The sequence below is a fragment of the Hyperolius riggenbachi genome, chromosome 7 (assembly GCF_040937935.1).
Source record: "Hyperolius riggenbachi isolate aHypRig1 chromosome 7, aHypRig1.pri, whole genome shotgun sequence".
Classification (NCBI taxonomy): domain Eukaryota; kingdom Metazoa; phylum Chordata; class Amphibia; order Anura; family Hyperoliidae; genus Hyperolius; species Hyperolius riggenbachi.
In genome coordinates, this window is record NC_090652.1 from 299,323,998 (window position 1) to 299,341,009 (window position 17,012).

General features: G+C 45.3%; 1 protein-coding gene across 2 annotated transcripts in view; it reads right to left on the reverse strand.

The window, feature by feature from the left end:
• Nucleotides 1–17,012, reverse strand: part of PLCD4 (phospholipase C delta 4) — a 94,669-nt gene that overhangs the window by 20,201 nt on the left and 57,456 nt on the right. For both annotated transcript variants that reach the window (XM_068246048.1, XM_068246046.1), the window contains 4 exons: nt 10,426–10,657; nt 8,928–9,129; nt 6,104–6,248; nt 1,961–2,113 (listed from right to left, as the gene is read on the reverse strand). In XM_068246048.1, coding sequence (XP_068102149.1) covers nt 1,961–2,113; nt 6,104–6,248; nt 8,928–9,129; nt 10,426–10,657 — 732 coding nt within the window. The remainder of the gene's footprint in view (nt 1–1,960; nt 2,114–6,103; nt 6,249–8,927; nt 9,130–10,425; nt 10,658–17,012) is intronic.

Genomic DNA, 17,012 nt, shown 5'->3' on the forward strand with positions numbered 1-17,012 from the left:
CTTTATAAAAATTTGAATATCTCACAAACTAGAAAAGATAGAAATATGATTTTTGCAGCACAAATGAGCACGTGCACAGCACTACCCACCTATACCAGTTTTATCTCTGTAGGTCGTTGTATGGGGGCTGAGTGATGGTATTGGTTGGGAAATAATAAGTGCTATTATCTTCAAAATGAAAGCAGCAGAAATATTAATTTTTGCAGCACAAATAGGCACAAAAGTAGCACTAACCAAACATGATGGAATTTTTATTTGTGCTGATTGTATGGGGGGCAGCTTCTCTGAACTCTAAAGGCTCTGTTAGCTTTAGTAGTTGCGCCTGACCTTGTGCTGTGTTCTTATGAATCTGATCATTACTTTCCCTGCCGACCCAGCTCACCTATTATTCTCAGTCTGCTCGTCTGGCTTGCCCTCAGCTTCTTATCTTGACTTGTGTGCTAGATGCCTTCCCTGACCTAACACTACGAACCAAATCATGGTGTCACCTGCAATGTCACTAAAGGATGAAACTTGATGGCCACCGGCAGCAAAGAAACCATTGCTCGCTAGCTCTAGAGTAAGGGCCCATTTGCACTAACATAAATGCGCATGCATTTTCCGCATGCAGATTTGCATGGCAATGCAAATTAATGGGACGGTTTCCACTACAAACAGAATCTGCGCGCAGGACTGTGCAGAAAAATTCTGCACAGCAGAGCCATCAGAATTCGCACACCGCACGCATAGTGTGCCATTCGCATGTAATGTAATTAATAGGAAATTGTAATTAATAGAAAAAAAAGTGTGCGTTTTCGTGTTAAAATATGCATACATACGCATATGAATTTGCATTTGCATGCAAATTTGTTTACGCATTTTACACAAAGAAAACGCAACGCACTAGTGGAAACGTAGCCTTATGGTGGGCATACACGGTGCGATCCGGTGGCTCGATTAGCCACCGGATCCACTCCTGACACGTACCCGCGCGTCCGCCTGAATCAATTACCGCTCGTCCCCGCCGGCGCCGCTTATCTTCCGCTCGATTCCCTGCCATTGTCCGCGGGCGGGAATCGAGCGGGGAATCAATCCATTCGTGATTGGACCTGTCGAATATTATCAATCGAGCCCATCAGCGGCTCGATTGATAAGAAAGAAACGCACCGTGTATGCCCACCATTAGCCTCAGGGAAGCCCTTAACAGCCACCAATGGTAAAGTCAACAATTCTCTACATTACAAAAGCATAACAGGTAGTAGTGCTCATAATCGGTCAATTCAGATTACGCAAAATTTTGCATAATTTTTCGTAATCTTGCATTGCGTAATTGCGATTACATTTTGTACTGCATACTAAGTTTGTGAATCGTAATTACGCCTGTAATCACGCAATTACACGTAATTCGCAGTTGATGCGTACACATTTTTGCATCTATTTGCCAGTGTTCTGCGCATGTGTGGCTATTAGTTAAATATTCAACGCGAAAAATGCATTTGCCTGCGAAAAAATTGCATTCACCAGCCAGTATACTGCACATGTGCGGCTGTTCGTTAAATATTAAATGCGAAAAAATTAGTTTGTATGCGAAAAACAAGTATGGTTATTAGTCAGTATACTGCACACACGCAGGTATTTAAATCTTCAATGGAAAAATCTGCTCATATGCGTAAAAATATTTGTGAACAAAATTACTCAATCATTGCGCTACTGTGCGTAATTACGGTTAGTGATTACGCTTGCATGCAAAAAAATTTAAGCGTAATCTGCAAAATTTGCATTACGATTACAACGCGTAATTGCGATGGGTAATTACGCATAGGCGTAATTTCTGCCCACCACTTAAAACAGGCATTAGCTTGTGAGCCCCAATGAGGGGCAGTTATTAAAAACATATTATCTCCTGTGAAAAACTATTATTGTTACTATATTATTTAATGCTATTCAATGCAAAAAAAAAAAGACATTCAAGTTTGTGTACCTCAGGGGACGGTAACTGGACAGGGATCCGCCCATCCAGAGTACTGGTCACTAGTTTCTCTCCCAGAATGCTTTTCAGGTGATGTGCCATGGTGTCTTGCTGTTCCAAACTGCAGTGGTTTTCCAGGGACAGAATAATGGGGAATTCTGATGCCTGTGTGGAAACAGTGTGACAGCCCATGAGTACAAAAGCTTCCCAGCCCCCAGAGTGACAATAGGCCCAGCCCACTGAGAACAAGAGCTGTCCATTTTTCAATCCCTGAGTGCCAGAACTGCACAGTCCCATGAGTGACAGAGCTGCCTAACGCCTGAGAGCCAGAGCTGTCCAACCCATAAGCACTAAAGCTGCCCAACCCCGAAGATCCAGAGCTGCCCAATCACTGAGTACCAGAGCTGCCCAACCCTCGAGTACCAGAACTGCCCAACCACTGAGTACCAGAACTGCCCAACCACTGAGTACCAGAGCTGCCCAACCCCTGAGTACCAGAGCTGCCCAACCCCTGAGTACCAAAGCTGCCCAACCCCTGAGTGCCAGAACTACCCAACCACTGAGTACCAGAGCTGCCCAACCCCTGAGTGCCAGAGCTGCCCAACCCCTGAGTGCCAGAGCTGCCCAACCCCTGAGTGCCAGAGCTGCCCAACCCCTGAGTGCCAGAGCTGCCCAACCCCTGAGTGCCAGAGCTGCCCAACCCCTGAGTACCAGAGCTGTCCAATCCCTGAGTGCCAGAGCTGCGCAACCCCTAAGAGCCAGAGCTACTCAACCACTGAGTACCAGAGCTGCCCGACCCCTGAGTACCAGAGCTGTCCAATCCCTGAGTGCCAGAGCTGCCCAATCCCTGAATGCCAGAGCTGCCCAGCCCCTGAGTACCAGAGCTGCCCAGCTCCCGAGTACCAGAGCTGCCCAACCCCCGAGTGTCAAACCTGCCCAACCCCCGAGTTCCAGAGCTGCCCAGCCCCCAAGTACCAAACCTGCCCAACCCCTGAGTTCCAGAGCTGCCCAGCCCCGAAGATTAAGAGCTGCCCAATCACTGAGTGCCAGAGCTGCCCAATCCTGGTTGTGCCAAAGCTGCACAACCCCTGAGTGCCAGAGCTGCCCAACAACTGAGTACCAGAGCTGCCCAATCACTAAGTGCCAGAGCTGCCCAACCCCCGAGTGCCAGACCTGCCCAACCACTGAGTACCAGAGCTGCCCAATCCCGAGTGTCAAACCTGCCCAACCCCAGAGTTTCAGAGCTGCCCAACCCCCAAGTACCAAACCTACCCAACCGCAGAGTTCTAGAGCTGCCCAGCCCCCGAGTACCAAGCCTGCCCAACCGATGAGTTCCAGAGCTGCCCAGTCCCAGAGTACCAGAGTGGCCCAACCACTAAGTACCAGAGCCACCCAAGCACTGAGTAGCAGAGCTGCCCAACCCCTGAATACCAGCGCTGTCCAGCACCAAAGTGCCAGAGCTGCCCAACTCCCGAGTGTCAAACCTGCCCAACCTCCGAGTTCCAGAGCTGCCCAGTCCCTGAGTCCTAAAGCTGCCCAACCCCTAAATGCCAGTGCTGCCCAGCCCCCAAGTGCCTTAGTCTCATAAACCCACTGAGTGTCAGAGCTCCCCAGCTCCCTGAGTGCCATAACTATTTAGTCCCCTGACGCCAGGGCTTACCAGTCAGTCCCCTGAATTCCAGAGCTGCTAGCCCTGTGAGTGCCACCCAGCTCTGAGTCCCAGTGTTGTCCCATCAGCTCATACGTCTGTCAGTCCCCACAATCTCCTGGGATCATTTTTCAGCACCTGTTCATTTATTGTGGCTCACTTTAAAGGGACCATGTAATATTTATTGTGAAGACAGATTGTCTTTCCTCCGTCTGCACCGTGGCTCTCCAGATAAGGGACAGTGACACTGATGGACACTCTGTCTGGGGCAGGCAAGACTGGCATCATCCCCTCCTTATCGCCAATCAGCTGGCACCCAATCAGGCTGCCCAGATCTGGCAGCTGTCCCATAACATCTATGTAACCTTCCCACAGTCAGCTAAGAGCCTTCCTCTACCTGTCAGGACTGAAATATGAGAGCTGCCCCTCTTCTAAAAGCTACAAGATGAAATACACAGCAGGTATGGTCAATGGGATGCTAATCGTTTACAGATAGTAGATGTTATGTTCATTTTAGGCAAGTTTTATGCCTCTGGGAAATGGGCCATTCAAACACAGTAGATGATCGTTTTGATTGGTCCTGTTCCAAGCTACCTAAATGTGCCAACAATTAACATAACATTTGTATCAACTCAAAACTGCTAGCATGTCATTGACCATCTCTACCATCCCTAATGCTAGGCACACACCATACAATTTTGTGTTAGATAGATGGTTCGACAGATAATTTTTGTCATGTCCGGTATTATTTTCAATTGTTTTTCTAATCGAGCTCTCATAGAAGAGAATCAAGCGGGACATCGACCGGAAATTCGAATCGTGTGTACAGAGCATAACACTCTGTCCCGATCTGGCAAGAATCACATTAAGGGCCCTTTTCCACTAGCAATCGCTAGCGTTCACGCTGAGCGCTAGCGATTGCTGAATCGCAATTACCGCCGATTCCCCGACGTTCGCGGCCGCGATTTTGCTATGCTATGCACTGCATAGCAAAATCGCGGCAAAAGTCGCTCCGCGGCACGATCGCGATCAAGTAAAAAACGAATCGCGGTAGTGGAAATTACCTACCGCGATTCCTATGTTAAAAAGCAAACCGTAGCGATTGTAAAATCGCTAGCGGTTTGCGTTTTTGCGATTCAGCCAGCGGGCGCTGGTGGAAAAGGGCCCTAAATGGGGGAGGAGCATAGGTATACCTAGAAATCATGGTACCCCATAGCAAAATTTTGGCTGTTCCCCCTGAAAAAACTGATCAGGCCTCCTTACCCCAGCACAACAGTTTTAGGTAGTGAAAAGGTGCCCCCAGTATTAAGTAGCCCTCCAGTATCGGTGGCCAAAAGAGCACCCAGTACTAGATAGGATCCCCCAGTATATGTAGCCAGCTGTGGCCAGCTAGTATAGGTAGCCTCTCGGTATAACTAGCCAGATGGGCGCCAAATGGCTGCTTCACATAATTTCTGTTAAATTTGCACGCAAGACAGAATTATTAGCATCTTAGGCTGCATTTCCACTTGTGCGGTGCGGAATCGCCGGGAAATCACTGCAGACGAAATCGCATGCGGGTGCGATTTTGCATGCGTTTTTTCCCGCGATTTCATTTCGCATAGGGTAGTAGGTAGGCGATTTTAGCCATGTCACTGCCTGTGTAAATTAACATCACCTCATATGCGAAATCGAAGGGAAAACGCATGCCAAAATCGCATGCGATATCCCTATTAGATACATTGTATGCGATTCGCTTAGCGGTGTGCGGGGAGTGAATTCTGACGGCTCTGCCGTGCAGATTTTCTCCACACAACGCACAAGTGGAAACAGGCCCATCCACTTGTATTGGCTGTGCGAATCCGCATGCGGACAACGCATGCGGATTCGCTATAGTGGAAATGAGCCCTAATTGATCACCTCTCATCTCAATCAATTTTAATTAAGGCAGGGAACACACTTGACTGTTTTCATGCATGTTTTCTGCACAGAAAAACTGATGAGAACTGGTGTTAATCAATGGCCTAGTTCACGCTAGTACAAACGTGCGCGTTTTTCTGCATATAAACACACACGGTGTGCAGAAAAAGCATGCCGAAAAATGCGCGCAGAAAACTGAAAGACAAGTGTGTCCCCTGCCTAAGGAAAAAAAGAAGGAGGCTGACATATTTATTTCCATTTAAACAATGCAGATTGCCTGGCTGTCCTGTAAATCTTCTGCCTCTAATACTTTTAGCCATAGACCCTGAACAAGCATGCAGATCAGATGTTCCTGACTGAAGTCAGACTGGATTAGCTGCATGCTTGTTTCAGGTGTGTGATTTACAGTATATGCATACTACGGTAGACAAAGAGATCAGCAGGACTGCCAGGGAACTGGTATTGTTTAAGAGGACATAAATATGGCAGCCTCCATGTGCTTCTCACTTTTAATAATAAAAATTTCCAATTACTTAAAGTACTTTTCAGCCTCCTATTTCCACCCCCAGAACATGAGGCAGGTCTGTTCCTGCCTGCAGGTTACACACCCTGAATGCATACTTATTGATGGCTGAAACCACGTCTCGAAAGAAGATCTTGGAAGTAAAAGTGTGGCCGTGATAGACGATTGGTTCTCCATTGGGGCCGTCCCAGGTGTCCACCTCCACACAGCCGCAACCTCTCTTCAGTGCCCTGCAGAGGAAGACAAAACATGGCACTCAGAGATGGCAGACCTGGGCAAGATCCCCCATCCTTAAGCCGCAGGGACAGCCATACTAATCCAGGGAAAAAAAACAACATATATAAATAGATAAATACTTGATCTACTTACATAACACATGTATTGTACTCTTCACATTTAAATTTCAATGAATTTTATATAGTAAATAAAGAGACACCTGTTCCAGGCATTTTCCATCTTTATTGCCTCTGACTGGAGCCAATCCTGACATCATTTCCTCCCTTAGGCCTCTTGCACACTACATGCGATTCCGATTTTTTTATACAATCCAATTTTTGATTCCGATTAAAAAAACGTAGCAGCATGCAGTACTTTTTTTTAATCTGAATCAAAAAACGGATCTTATAAAAAAATCGGAATCACATGTAGTGTGCAAGACTCTTTTTAGAAACCGCACAGTCATATCTAGCTTTCTTTGTAAACACATGTGAGCACAGCATAGATCGTATTTAAGCAGCTTCTGCAGAGGGGTGTGGTGTATTTTACTTCTCAGCCTGTCACATTGAGCTGCCCTCAGCCAATGAGTGAGGAGCAGGAATTTGGTAGAGGAAGAGGGGAAGATAACAAGCTTCTCTCTCCTCTGCGATGTACCACCAAATAAGATTCATTATCGTAGAAACATTTATGATTATATTGGAATACTTGCAATGCAGGGTCAGGATGTAGTCTACATAATAAACACAGAGCAGAGAGTAAATGGAATTTGATTTTATGGCTGACAATCCCTCTTTACAGGAAAACTCTGTAGAATACCATCACACCGAGCTTTGCTTAATTATTTAAGAACATTTATTGTGTTAAATCAAATCTTTGGTCCTTAAAGAGACACTGAAGCGAAAAAAAAAATATGATATAGTGAATTGGTTGTGTACTATGAATAATTACTAGAAAATTAGCAGCAAAGAAAATATTCTCATACTTTTATTTTCAGGTATATAGTGTTTTTTCTAACATTGCATCATTCTATAATATGTGCAGATTACACAACACTCAGCATTCAAAATGAGTCTTTCAGAGCAGTCTGTGAAGTAATGACCTCTCCTCTAGCAGAGGAAAAGTAAATAGTCCAGGAACAGTTGAGATAATAAAAGTCAGATAACAGCCCTCTCCAGGACTAACTTAGTCGGAGAGCTTAATGGCTTGTTTGCATAGAGATAACAACTGGAGTTTCTCAACTCTTCCTGTACTGGAAACAATTACACTGATGTATCTGATCTTAATGTTTTATTTCTTAGCTGTGCTACACATACAAATCATAATATCATCATTATTTTTCGCTTCAGTGTCTCTTTAAAGGGGTTCTGTGGCATGTATAAAAAAACACAAACAGACACTTACCTGGGGCTTCTATCGGCGCCCTGAAGCTGTCATGTCCTGCGCCATCCTCCTCCGATCCTCCGTTCCCTGCCGCCGGTCTAATTATTCGTCTAACTAGACAAATAATGCTCGCTCCTGCGCACATCATCGTTAGCGTACTGCGCAGGCGCCGTACGAAAGTAATCTCCTGATTATGTGCACGGGAGTGAGCACGTGTGCAGCCAAGGACGCACAGCGGGGAGAGGAACGGAGGATGGTAGGAGGATGGCGAGAGACATGACAGCTACAGGGGGCCAATAGAAGCCCCAGGTAATGTCAGTTTTTGTTTTTTTATGAAGTAAAAGGAAGCAGAAGGTTGGCACTACAGGTTAATACCACTCAATGCAGATCATGCAGTAGACATGTGAGGGCCTTTTCAAATATGCCTCCTCCTTGTTTCCTGGACACCCACTGATGCGTGCTCAAGCTGACAATGATGCAAACAAGTAGATGAAGAAAGATGGAAGCTGGCACTGCTGCAGGTGATCAATTTAATGTCGTAACATAGTAGGTACAAACGTGCAATGGTGTAACAAACATGCAAGTTACAATTGATGAAGCACATACCCTGTGAGAAGAGGCATAGGTGGTGGTGGGTGCTGGGCACTGATGCCTGACGGCCGTTTCGCGCTAAACAGCGCTTCTGCGGAGGCCTCTGTAGAAGCGCTGCTTAGCGCGAAACGGCCGTCAGGCATCAGTGCAGAGCACCCACCACCACCTATGCCCATTCTCACAGGGTATGTGCTTCATCAATTGTAACTTGCATGTTTGTTACACTATTGCACGTTTGTACCTACTATGTTACGACATTAAATTGACCACCTGCAGCAGTGCCAGCTTCCATCTTTCTTCATCTACTTGTTTGTTTTTTTATACATGCTACAGAACCCCTTTAAAAAGTTATTCATGTTTTAACCACTCTCAAGCCGACATAGGTGCCCATGCTTATATAGCCATGATTAGTGGCTATAAATGGAAATTTTGGCACGTTAAAATAGCGGCCTCCGGGATCACCCACTATACAGACTGTGGCTACGAATATTTTTTTATTGACATTTTTTTCCTATTGACCAGGTAGGCAATTAACAAGCCACATAAATACAACAGCATAAAAGCGTAAAAATTCAGAGATTATGACATACAGCAATAAATAAACAACAGAAACCATGGATGGACAGAACTACAAGTCTATCGGGCCAGTAAAGTACGTAGTGTATAGCTGTATGCCGGGAGCTCCTCAGTCACCTCAATCATATGCCGGTATGGGGACTTACCGGATGTAGCCCTCCACGCTGCTCTGCCCCCGCAGCTGGTCCTCCATCAGGTAGGTGTTATGTGAGGAGGAGATGAAGTAATGGCACAGAGGCTGCGTCATGTCCTGGTACAGCTGCAGGTGGCTCACATCAAACACAGATCCCTCCCGGGACAGCAAATAACTGAGGAAGCCATCAATACTGAGAGCATGGAGCTTCTGGGCTGGAAGAGAGGAGAGGCCCAGATTACTCCTCAGGTTACTTATTGTTATTTCTATTGCTTTCTCCTAAATACTCCACCTTCAAGCCAGCACCTATTTAGTAGGAGACCTTGGGCAAGACTCCTTAACACTGATACTGCCTACAAAGCATATCCTAGTGGCTGCAGCTCTGGCGCTTTGAGTCCCCCAGGAGAAAAGCGCGATATAAATGTTATTTGTCTTGTTTTGTCTAGTCTCCATGATTCATCATTATTGTCCTTTGCTTTACCTCCTGCTGACAAATGTTTAAAATGAAATGCCTGAACTTTGAGATTCTCAGCATGATCAAGTTCCCCTGATCATTCTTGGAGGAAGAGCATTGCATTCTGGGAGTCTAGGCATCATGTGACCACCTAGCTAATTTCAAAATTCAAGTTTTTAAAGTAAGTCTGAAGCAAAAATAATAATTAAAAGAAAAACAAAAAACAGATACTAAGAGAGTTAAAGGGAATGTCCAAGACAAATAAAAAAATGAGTTTCACTTACCTGGGGCTTCTACCAGCCCCATGCAGCCATCCTGTGCCCTCGTAGTCACTCACTGCTGCTCCAGTCCCCCGCTGGCAGCTTGCCGACCTCGGAGGTCGGCGGGACGCATTGCGTACATTTTTACGCATTCCCGCTAGTGCAGGAACATTAACACATACATTTTTACACATCACTGGGTCAATGCGTAAAAATTTAACGCGGGGAATGCGTAAAAATGTACGCAATGCGTCCCGCCGACCTCCGAGGTCGGCAAGCTGCCAGCGGGGGACTGGAGCAACAGTGAATGACTACGAGGGCACAGGATGGCTGCATGGGGCTGGTAGAAGCCCCAGGTAAGTGAAACTCATTTTTTTATTTGGCTTGGACATTCCCTTTAAGGCCCTGGATCCTACAGTATAGAGCCTTCCCGTTCTCCTCACGTTGCCCGCGTTCCAGCGCTAGATCCTCTGTTAGCAGTTTCTGAACCGATGGGTCGGAGACTGCTCACTTCCACCGCTGTGAGAAGCTTCGCTAATCTTCAGGAGCCAAGTGTTCCGTACTGCGCATGAGCAAGTGCGCCGAGAGAGCGTGGTCGTGCATGCTCAGTACGGAGCGGTCACTCTTCGGGAGCACTCGGCTCCCAAAGATTTCCGAATTGATCTCATTTCATCCCTCTATTCAAGGCCTCTGGTGGATGATAATAGCTACCACAATAAATGTCTCAGACACTTTCATAAGACAGATTGGATATGTAATATCCACAGGGTATTGTCTGACCACATCCATCATCTCACCAGTCTCTGATGGCTCATAGCGAGCAATAAGGTCCATGGCAAATTCCTCCGTATTCTCCACCTCCAGCTGCTCCTGACGTAGGAAGTCCACAAACTCCAGCAGTGTCAGCTTCTTCCCATCCTTGGAGTAGTCTTGGAAGATCTTCAGGACTTCATCTCGCTGGGTCAGAGCTTTGTAGAACAGAACAAACTCGTCACCCTCCAGGGTACCTGATTCTGACTTATCAGCCATCTGTAGACATACAAGTAGAAAATTGAACCTAGACAATGGATTATATCCAGTAATTTCAGAGATGCCGCTACACACACAAGGTCACTACATAGATTTTAATATGGGCGGTCCAGAAGTGTTTAATCTGACCATGCCTGCTTAGTCTGAGGACCTAATATTTTTTTTAGGTTCTCCAAGGATAGAAAATAATGAAGGGTACTTATCCGTTAGCCGGGCGCATCCGGCAGGTGGCGACAAAACTCCACCAGAGTTACATCTTTCCCTACTATCCATGTCGGCCTGGAGGGGGAATAGTAATTAGCGCCACCTGCTGGATGCGCCCGGCTAACGGATAAGTACCTAATGAAGAACCTAAGTTCAACCGGTCTTGAGTAAAATTTGCCGCTATTAGATCGTGTGACTGTAGTCGCACATACCTGTAACTGCAGATTTTTTAGATAAACCCAGAAATGGTTTTAGTGAATGTGTTCCAAAGTGTCTCCTGTGTGATGTTTTAAAAAAAAAAGGAATCCATGCATACCTCCCAACTTTTTGAGATGAGAAAGAGGGACACGTAAGCCACGCCCCCTGATCACACCCCCAACACACTCCAAGTCACGCATGTCATAAAGATTTCATAAGAAAAATATGTTGTTTTATAATTCAAACCACACTGGTCCTTTCTATCCTGGTTCATTTTCCTTCATATTAACATTAGTAACATATCCATTTAAAGGTTGGGAATAAAGTTTAGAGTCAATCGAACTCAGTTATAGAAATAGGAGTAATCTTGATTTAAACACAAGCATGTTATTAAAACTGTTTAAAACCATCCATACAGCGTGGACATAATATAAATAGCAATAATGGACATGTCATAAATGTATATCAGCAACACTACTGTAAGCAAAATACAACAATCCAAACAGCCACCATACACGGAAAGACCAAAAATGTATGGAAACAAGCAGGGAGGCTTAAAGAGAACCCGAGGTGTGTTTAAAGAATGTTATCTGCATACAGAGGCTGGATCTGCCTATACAGCCCAGCCTCTGTTGCTATCCCAAATCCCACTAAGGTCCCCCTGCACTCTGCAATCCCTCATAAATCACAGCCATGCTGTGAGGCTGTGTTCACATCTGTAGTGTCAGTCTCAGCTGCCCCCCCCGCCTCCTGCATAGCTCCGGTCCCTGCCCCCGTTCCTTCCCTCCAATTAGCAGGGAGGGAAGGGATGCAGGCGGGGACTGGAGTTCTGCAGGAGGCGGGGAGAGCAGCAGACTGACACTATAGAGATAAACACAGCCAGCTCTGACAAGCTGTTTGTCAGCAGCGTGGCTGTGATTTATGAGGGATTGCAGAGTGCAGGGGGGCCTTAGGGGGGTTTAGGATAGCAACAGAGGCTGGGCTGTATAGGCAGATCCAGCCTCTGTATGCAGATAATATTCTTCAAACCCACCTCGGGTTCTCTTTAAGTACAACGCTGCCTCTACTACTGGTCCTACTCCCTAGATAAAGCTCCTATACAGGGACACCGATCTTCCAAAAAGTCTATAGTCATTGTTGTAAAAAGTCTAACCACAACAAGTGTCCCGAACAATCCAACCCCATGCTGTCCCTCACATGTATCGCAGCTCCTGCTGCTTCATCAGAGGATACTCTAGTATTATGCTCGTTGCCCCTTGCTGTATGGATGGTTTTAAATGATTTTAATAACATGCTTGTGTTCAAATAAAGATGACTTTTATTTAAATAACCAGTGGTGTAACTGAGGAGCTTGGGGCCCCAGTGCGAGTTTTACATGGGGCCCCAAGCACTCTATTGATATGAGGCCCCAAAACCAACCAAGGACTGCTGTAGTGCAGAAAGATGTCATCAGAGTAACAAAACAGCTAGATAAAGGGACCCCAAACAGAGAAAATAAACGGAACCTGGGGCTTCCTCCAGCCCCCAATAGCCCACGAGGTCCCTCGGCGGTACCCTTTCTTTGTCCCGCTGGCAGCTCCTTTAACCCAGTGTATTCACCATAAGGGTCCTGCGCATGCGCGGCTCTTGAAAGACCCCTTATGGATCCCTCTGGTCCAGGAGCCACGGTGCGGTCACAGCCTCTAAATCCCCTATTGCTACATCACCAGTGGCGTAGCTATGGAGCTGTGGGCCTCGGTGCAAGTTTTACATTGGGGCCCCCCCAAGAACTCTATACGTAACAATTGATATGGCGGAACAAAACCTGCCAAGGTCATCTACTGTGCTTGAGGTGCAAGAAGAGGATGGGGAACGGTTTGTTAATGATTATCACTATTCAAAGTATCTATAGAAGTGATTATTACCACCACAGAACCAATAAACATACTTTGGTTTAGGAAGGGCCCCTCTGGCCCACGTTCCCCGATGCCGTCGCTGCCTCTGCAACCCCTATTGCTACGCCACTGTACATCACTGTATATAACCGAGAGAGTATAGGTCTTTCGCAGAGCCGGGACAAGGTCCTCCAGCACCCAAGGCTGAGACACCAAAGTGCGCCCCTCCATTCCTGCCACCCCAGCCGTCACACACTGATTGCTATTAGACTAAGAGGGCCACAGGGCCCACAACATCCCCAACACCTTAATATCTAGTTATCTGGCTTGCAGTCACTGCCATGTATCCCCTTTTCTTATTTCTTTCTGCTTCAAACACAATTAGGAATGACAGCTGAATGAATTCTGTGCCCCCTCCTACACTGCGCCCTGAGGCTGGAGCCTCTCCAGCCTATGCCTTGGCCCGGCCCTGGTCTTTCGTTAATATTTCACTATATGGATTTTTTTCTTTTTTTGAGAGTGTTGTGCTTCATTCATGAAGCTGTTTTGTAATGTTTTGACGCTTCCACTTAAATTTGGCAGCCTCTGGAATAGCTGGATTTAGACTGTGATTGGAGGAATGGGTTAATAGCACATGCTGGCTGTATGAGGCTTTCCGTGAAGCAGATCTCAGCGGGACCCCAGACTATCACCCGCAGGATACCAGGAAGACTGACACAAAGCCCGCCCACACACAAAGCCCGCCCACATGATAAATCATCTGACTGCGGCAATGACTGGACCAAATCGTCTTCCTATTTCTCATTATTCCTGATCAAGCTAATGGGCCAGGAAGGCTCTGCCGACATAATGCTCACGTTACAGTTATTAAGACATCATCAGACTAATAACTGGTCATCAAATATCGCCGGCAAGAGCGTATTCTGATATAATTGTGAATTGGATTATAGTGGACGTCAAAGCCAAAAGATTTGCTCTAAATCAAGCAGAGACTTGGTAGCCTTTTGCTTCCTACACAACTATAAGTTAAGGACACCTGAAGTGAGAAGGATATGGAGGCTGCCATATGTATTTCCTTTAAAACAATGCTAGTTGCCTGGCAGCACTGCTGATCTATTTGGTTGCAGTAATGTCCGAATCACACCACAAACAAGCATGCAGCTAATCTTGTCAGATCAATAATGTCAGAAACACCTGATAGGCTGCATGCTTGTTCAGGCTTTATGGCTAAATGTATTAGAGGCAGAGGATCAGCAGGGCTGCCAGGCAACTGGTATTGTTTAAAAGAAAATAAATATGGCAGCCTCCATATACCTCTGACTTCAGGTTTCCTTCAAAATTAAACTCCATGTTTGTTCGGAAATACACAATCCTAACTAATCATCTTTAAATACTACTTGCTTCTATGGCTTCCATGCATACACAACACAGCCATTGCAAGTGGTTCATTTCTTGCCTTGCTCTACTTTGCGCTGTTTATCACATTTGATCTAAAGCCTGGGGCATGGATTGAACTAACTTGATTCATCAAACACCGATAATATTAACCACTTCACAACTGAGGGGTTTTACTCCTTGAGCACCAGAGCAATTTTCACCTTTCAGCGCTCCTTCCATTCATTCGTCTATAACTTTATCATTACTTATCACAATGAAATGAACTATATCTTGTTTTTTTCGCCACCAATTAGGCTTTCTTTAGGAGGGACATTATGCCAAGAATTATTTTATTCTAAATGTGTTTTAATGGGAAAATAGGAAAAAATGTGGGAAAAAAATATTATTTTTCAGTTTTCTGCCATTATAGTTTTTAAATAATGCATGCTACTGTAATTAAAACCCATGAAATGTATTTGCCCATTTGTCCCGGTTATAAAACCGTTTAAATTATGTCCCTATCACAATGTTTGGCGCTAATATTTTATTTGGAATTAAAGGTGCATTTTTTTCAGTTTTGCATCCATCCCTAATTACAAGCCCATAGTTTATAAAGTAACAGTGTTATACCCTCTTGACATAAATATTTAAAAAGTTCAGTCCCCAAGGTAACTATTTGTTTTTGTTTTTTTACTGTATATATATATATATATATATATATATATATATATATATATATATACATATATATATTTTATCACAAAAATAAATAAATTGGGGAGTGTGGGAGGTAATGAGTTAATTTATTGTGGAAAACTAATGTATTTGTATATGTAAAATACTTTAGGGTGTAGTTTTACTATTTGGCCATGAGATGTCCACAGTGAGTTTGTTTACATGTGACCTGTAAGCGTCCGGAAGGACGCTTACAGGAAGCAGTACGAGGCTGGGAAAATCACAATGATTGCGCTGTTTCTAATAGAAGCAGCGGATCATTGCGGGGGCTTAGATCAACGAACGGAATGGATTTTCCCGTTCATTGATCTCCGGGCGAGTGGGCGGCGGCGTGCACGAGCGGCGGGAGCGCGTGCACGAGCGGCGGAAGCGCGTGCACGAGCTGCGGGAGGTGGGCAGCGGCGGTAGCGCGGAAGGTACGGATTTCTCCGTCCCTTGGTTTTTTTAGGGGGAAAAAAGGGACGGAGAAATTCGTACTGCGGGGGGTAAAGTGGTTAACGAACACGCCCAGCACAGGGCAATATTATCGTTACTTCAGCCTGTAAGTTCCGCAAGATATGTAGTAGCATGACCCACTGTACATTATCGTAGTAACGGTCGCGCTACTGAACTACCTTACTAGAGGTAAGTAAATGCATACCCCTTATATTTTTATATTACTTATACGACTTAGGCCAGTGATGGCTAACCTTGGCACTCCAGCTGTGACAAAACTACAAATCCCATCATGCCTCTGCCTCCCTGAGTTATGCTTAGAGCTGTCAGAGTATCGCAATGCCTCATGGGACTTGTAGTTCCACCACAGCTGGAGTGCCAAGTTTAGCCATCACCGACTTAGGCCCCTTTTACACTTAATCAGTTGCTCTCAGTTATAACTAAAAGAAAACTAATTTTCATAGTAATGCCCATGTTTTCCTATGGCACAGTTCCCACTATACGTGTTTAACTGAAAGCTTTTTTTATAATGCACTTCTATGGAAAAAACGCATACCAACGCATTAAGTGTAAAAGGACCCTTAGGTTAGGTTCACAGTAGTCAGGTGTATAACTCACACGTTTGAGGGCCCGTTTCCACTATTGCGTTGCAGAATCGCCGGCGAATCACCGCAGGCAGATCGCATGCGGGTGCGATTCCTCATGCGTTTTTTGCCGCGATTTCGCATGCGATTTTGCATAGGTCAGGGTGATGCGATTTTAACCATGTCACTGCCTGTGTGAATTAACATGGGTACCTATGCAAAATCGCATGCGAATTCGCGGCAAAAAACGCATGGGGAAAACGCATGCGATTTCCCTATTAAATACATTGCGTGCGATTCGCCTGTATTCCACACGCAGGCGAATTCTGAGGGCTGTGCAGAAAAATCCTGCACAGAAAAACGCTCAGGAAAACTGACAAGTGGAAACAGGCCCATCCACTTGTATTGGCTGTGCGAATCCGCATGCGGGCAACGCATGCGGATTTGCGATACTGGAAACGGGCCCTCAATGACAATGAACTGCAATGGAGACTGGACATATAGTAGTCTTTAATACAATCCTGCATGCAGTGAGTTAGAATTACGCAATCAGTTACAACGCAGTTCTGTGAACAGGCCCATAGCATTGTATAGGCAGTGAGTTGACATGTAGAATTATTCTACAACTCAACTGAGCACTGTGAACTGGCCCTTAGTGTCATTTTCAGTGGGCAACACCTGAAGTTTGTTGTGTGGCTTCCACTTTTATCAAATCTACTCAGCTGGCAGTGTTGCTTGCAAAATCTTGCCAAAGTCATTTTCATATGAAAAATACAAAAATCAAGGTTTTACAACGAAAATGCAAATAAAATCAATATTTTATCCTAAAAAAAAAATCGTGATAAGTGCGACAACTCAGAAAAACAAAATTTTATTTATTTTTTTTACCGTGAAACTTTGCGAAAAATAACTAAACACATTTTCAACGGAATTTTTGCTCCAAAATCG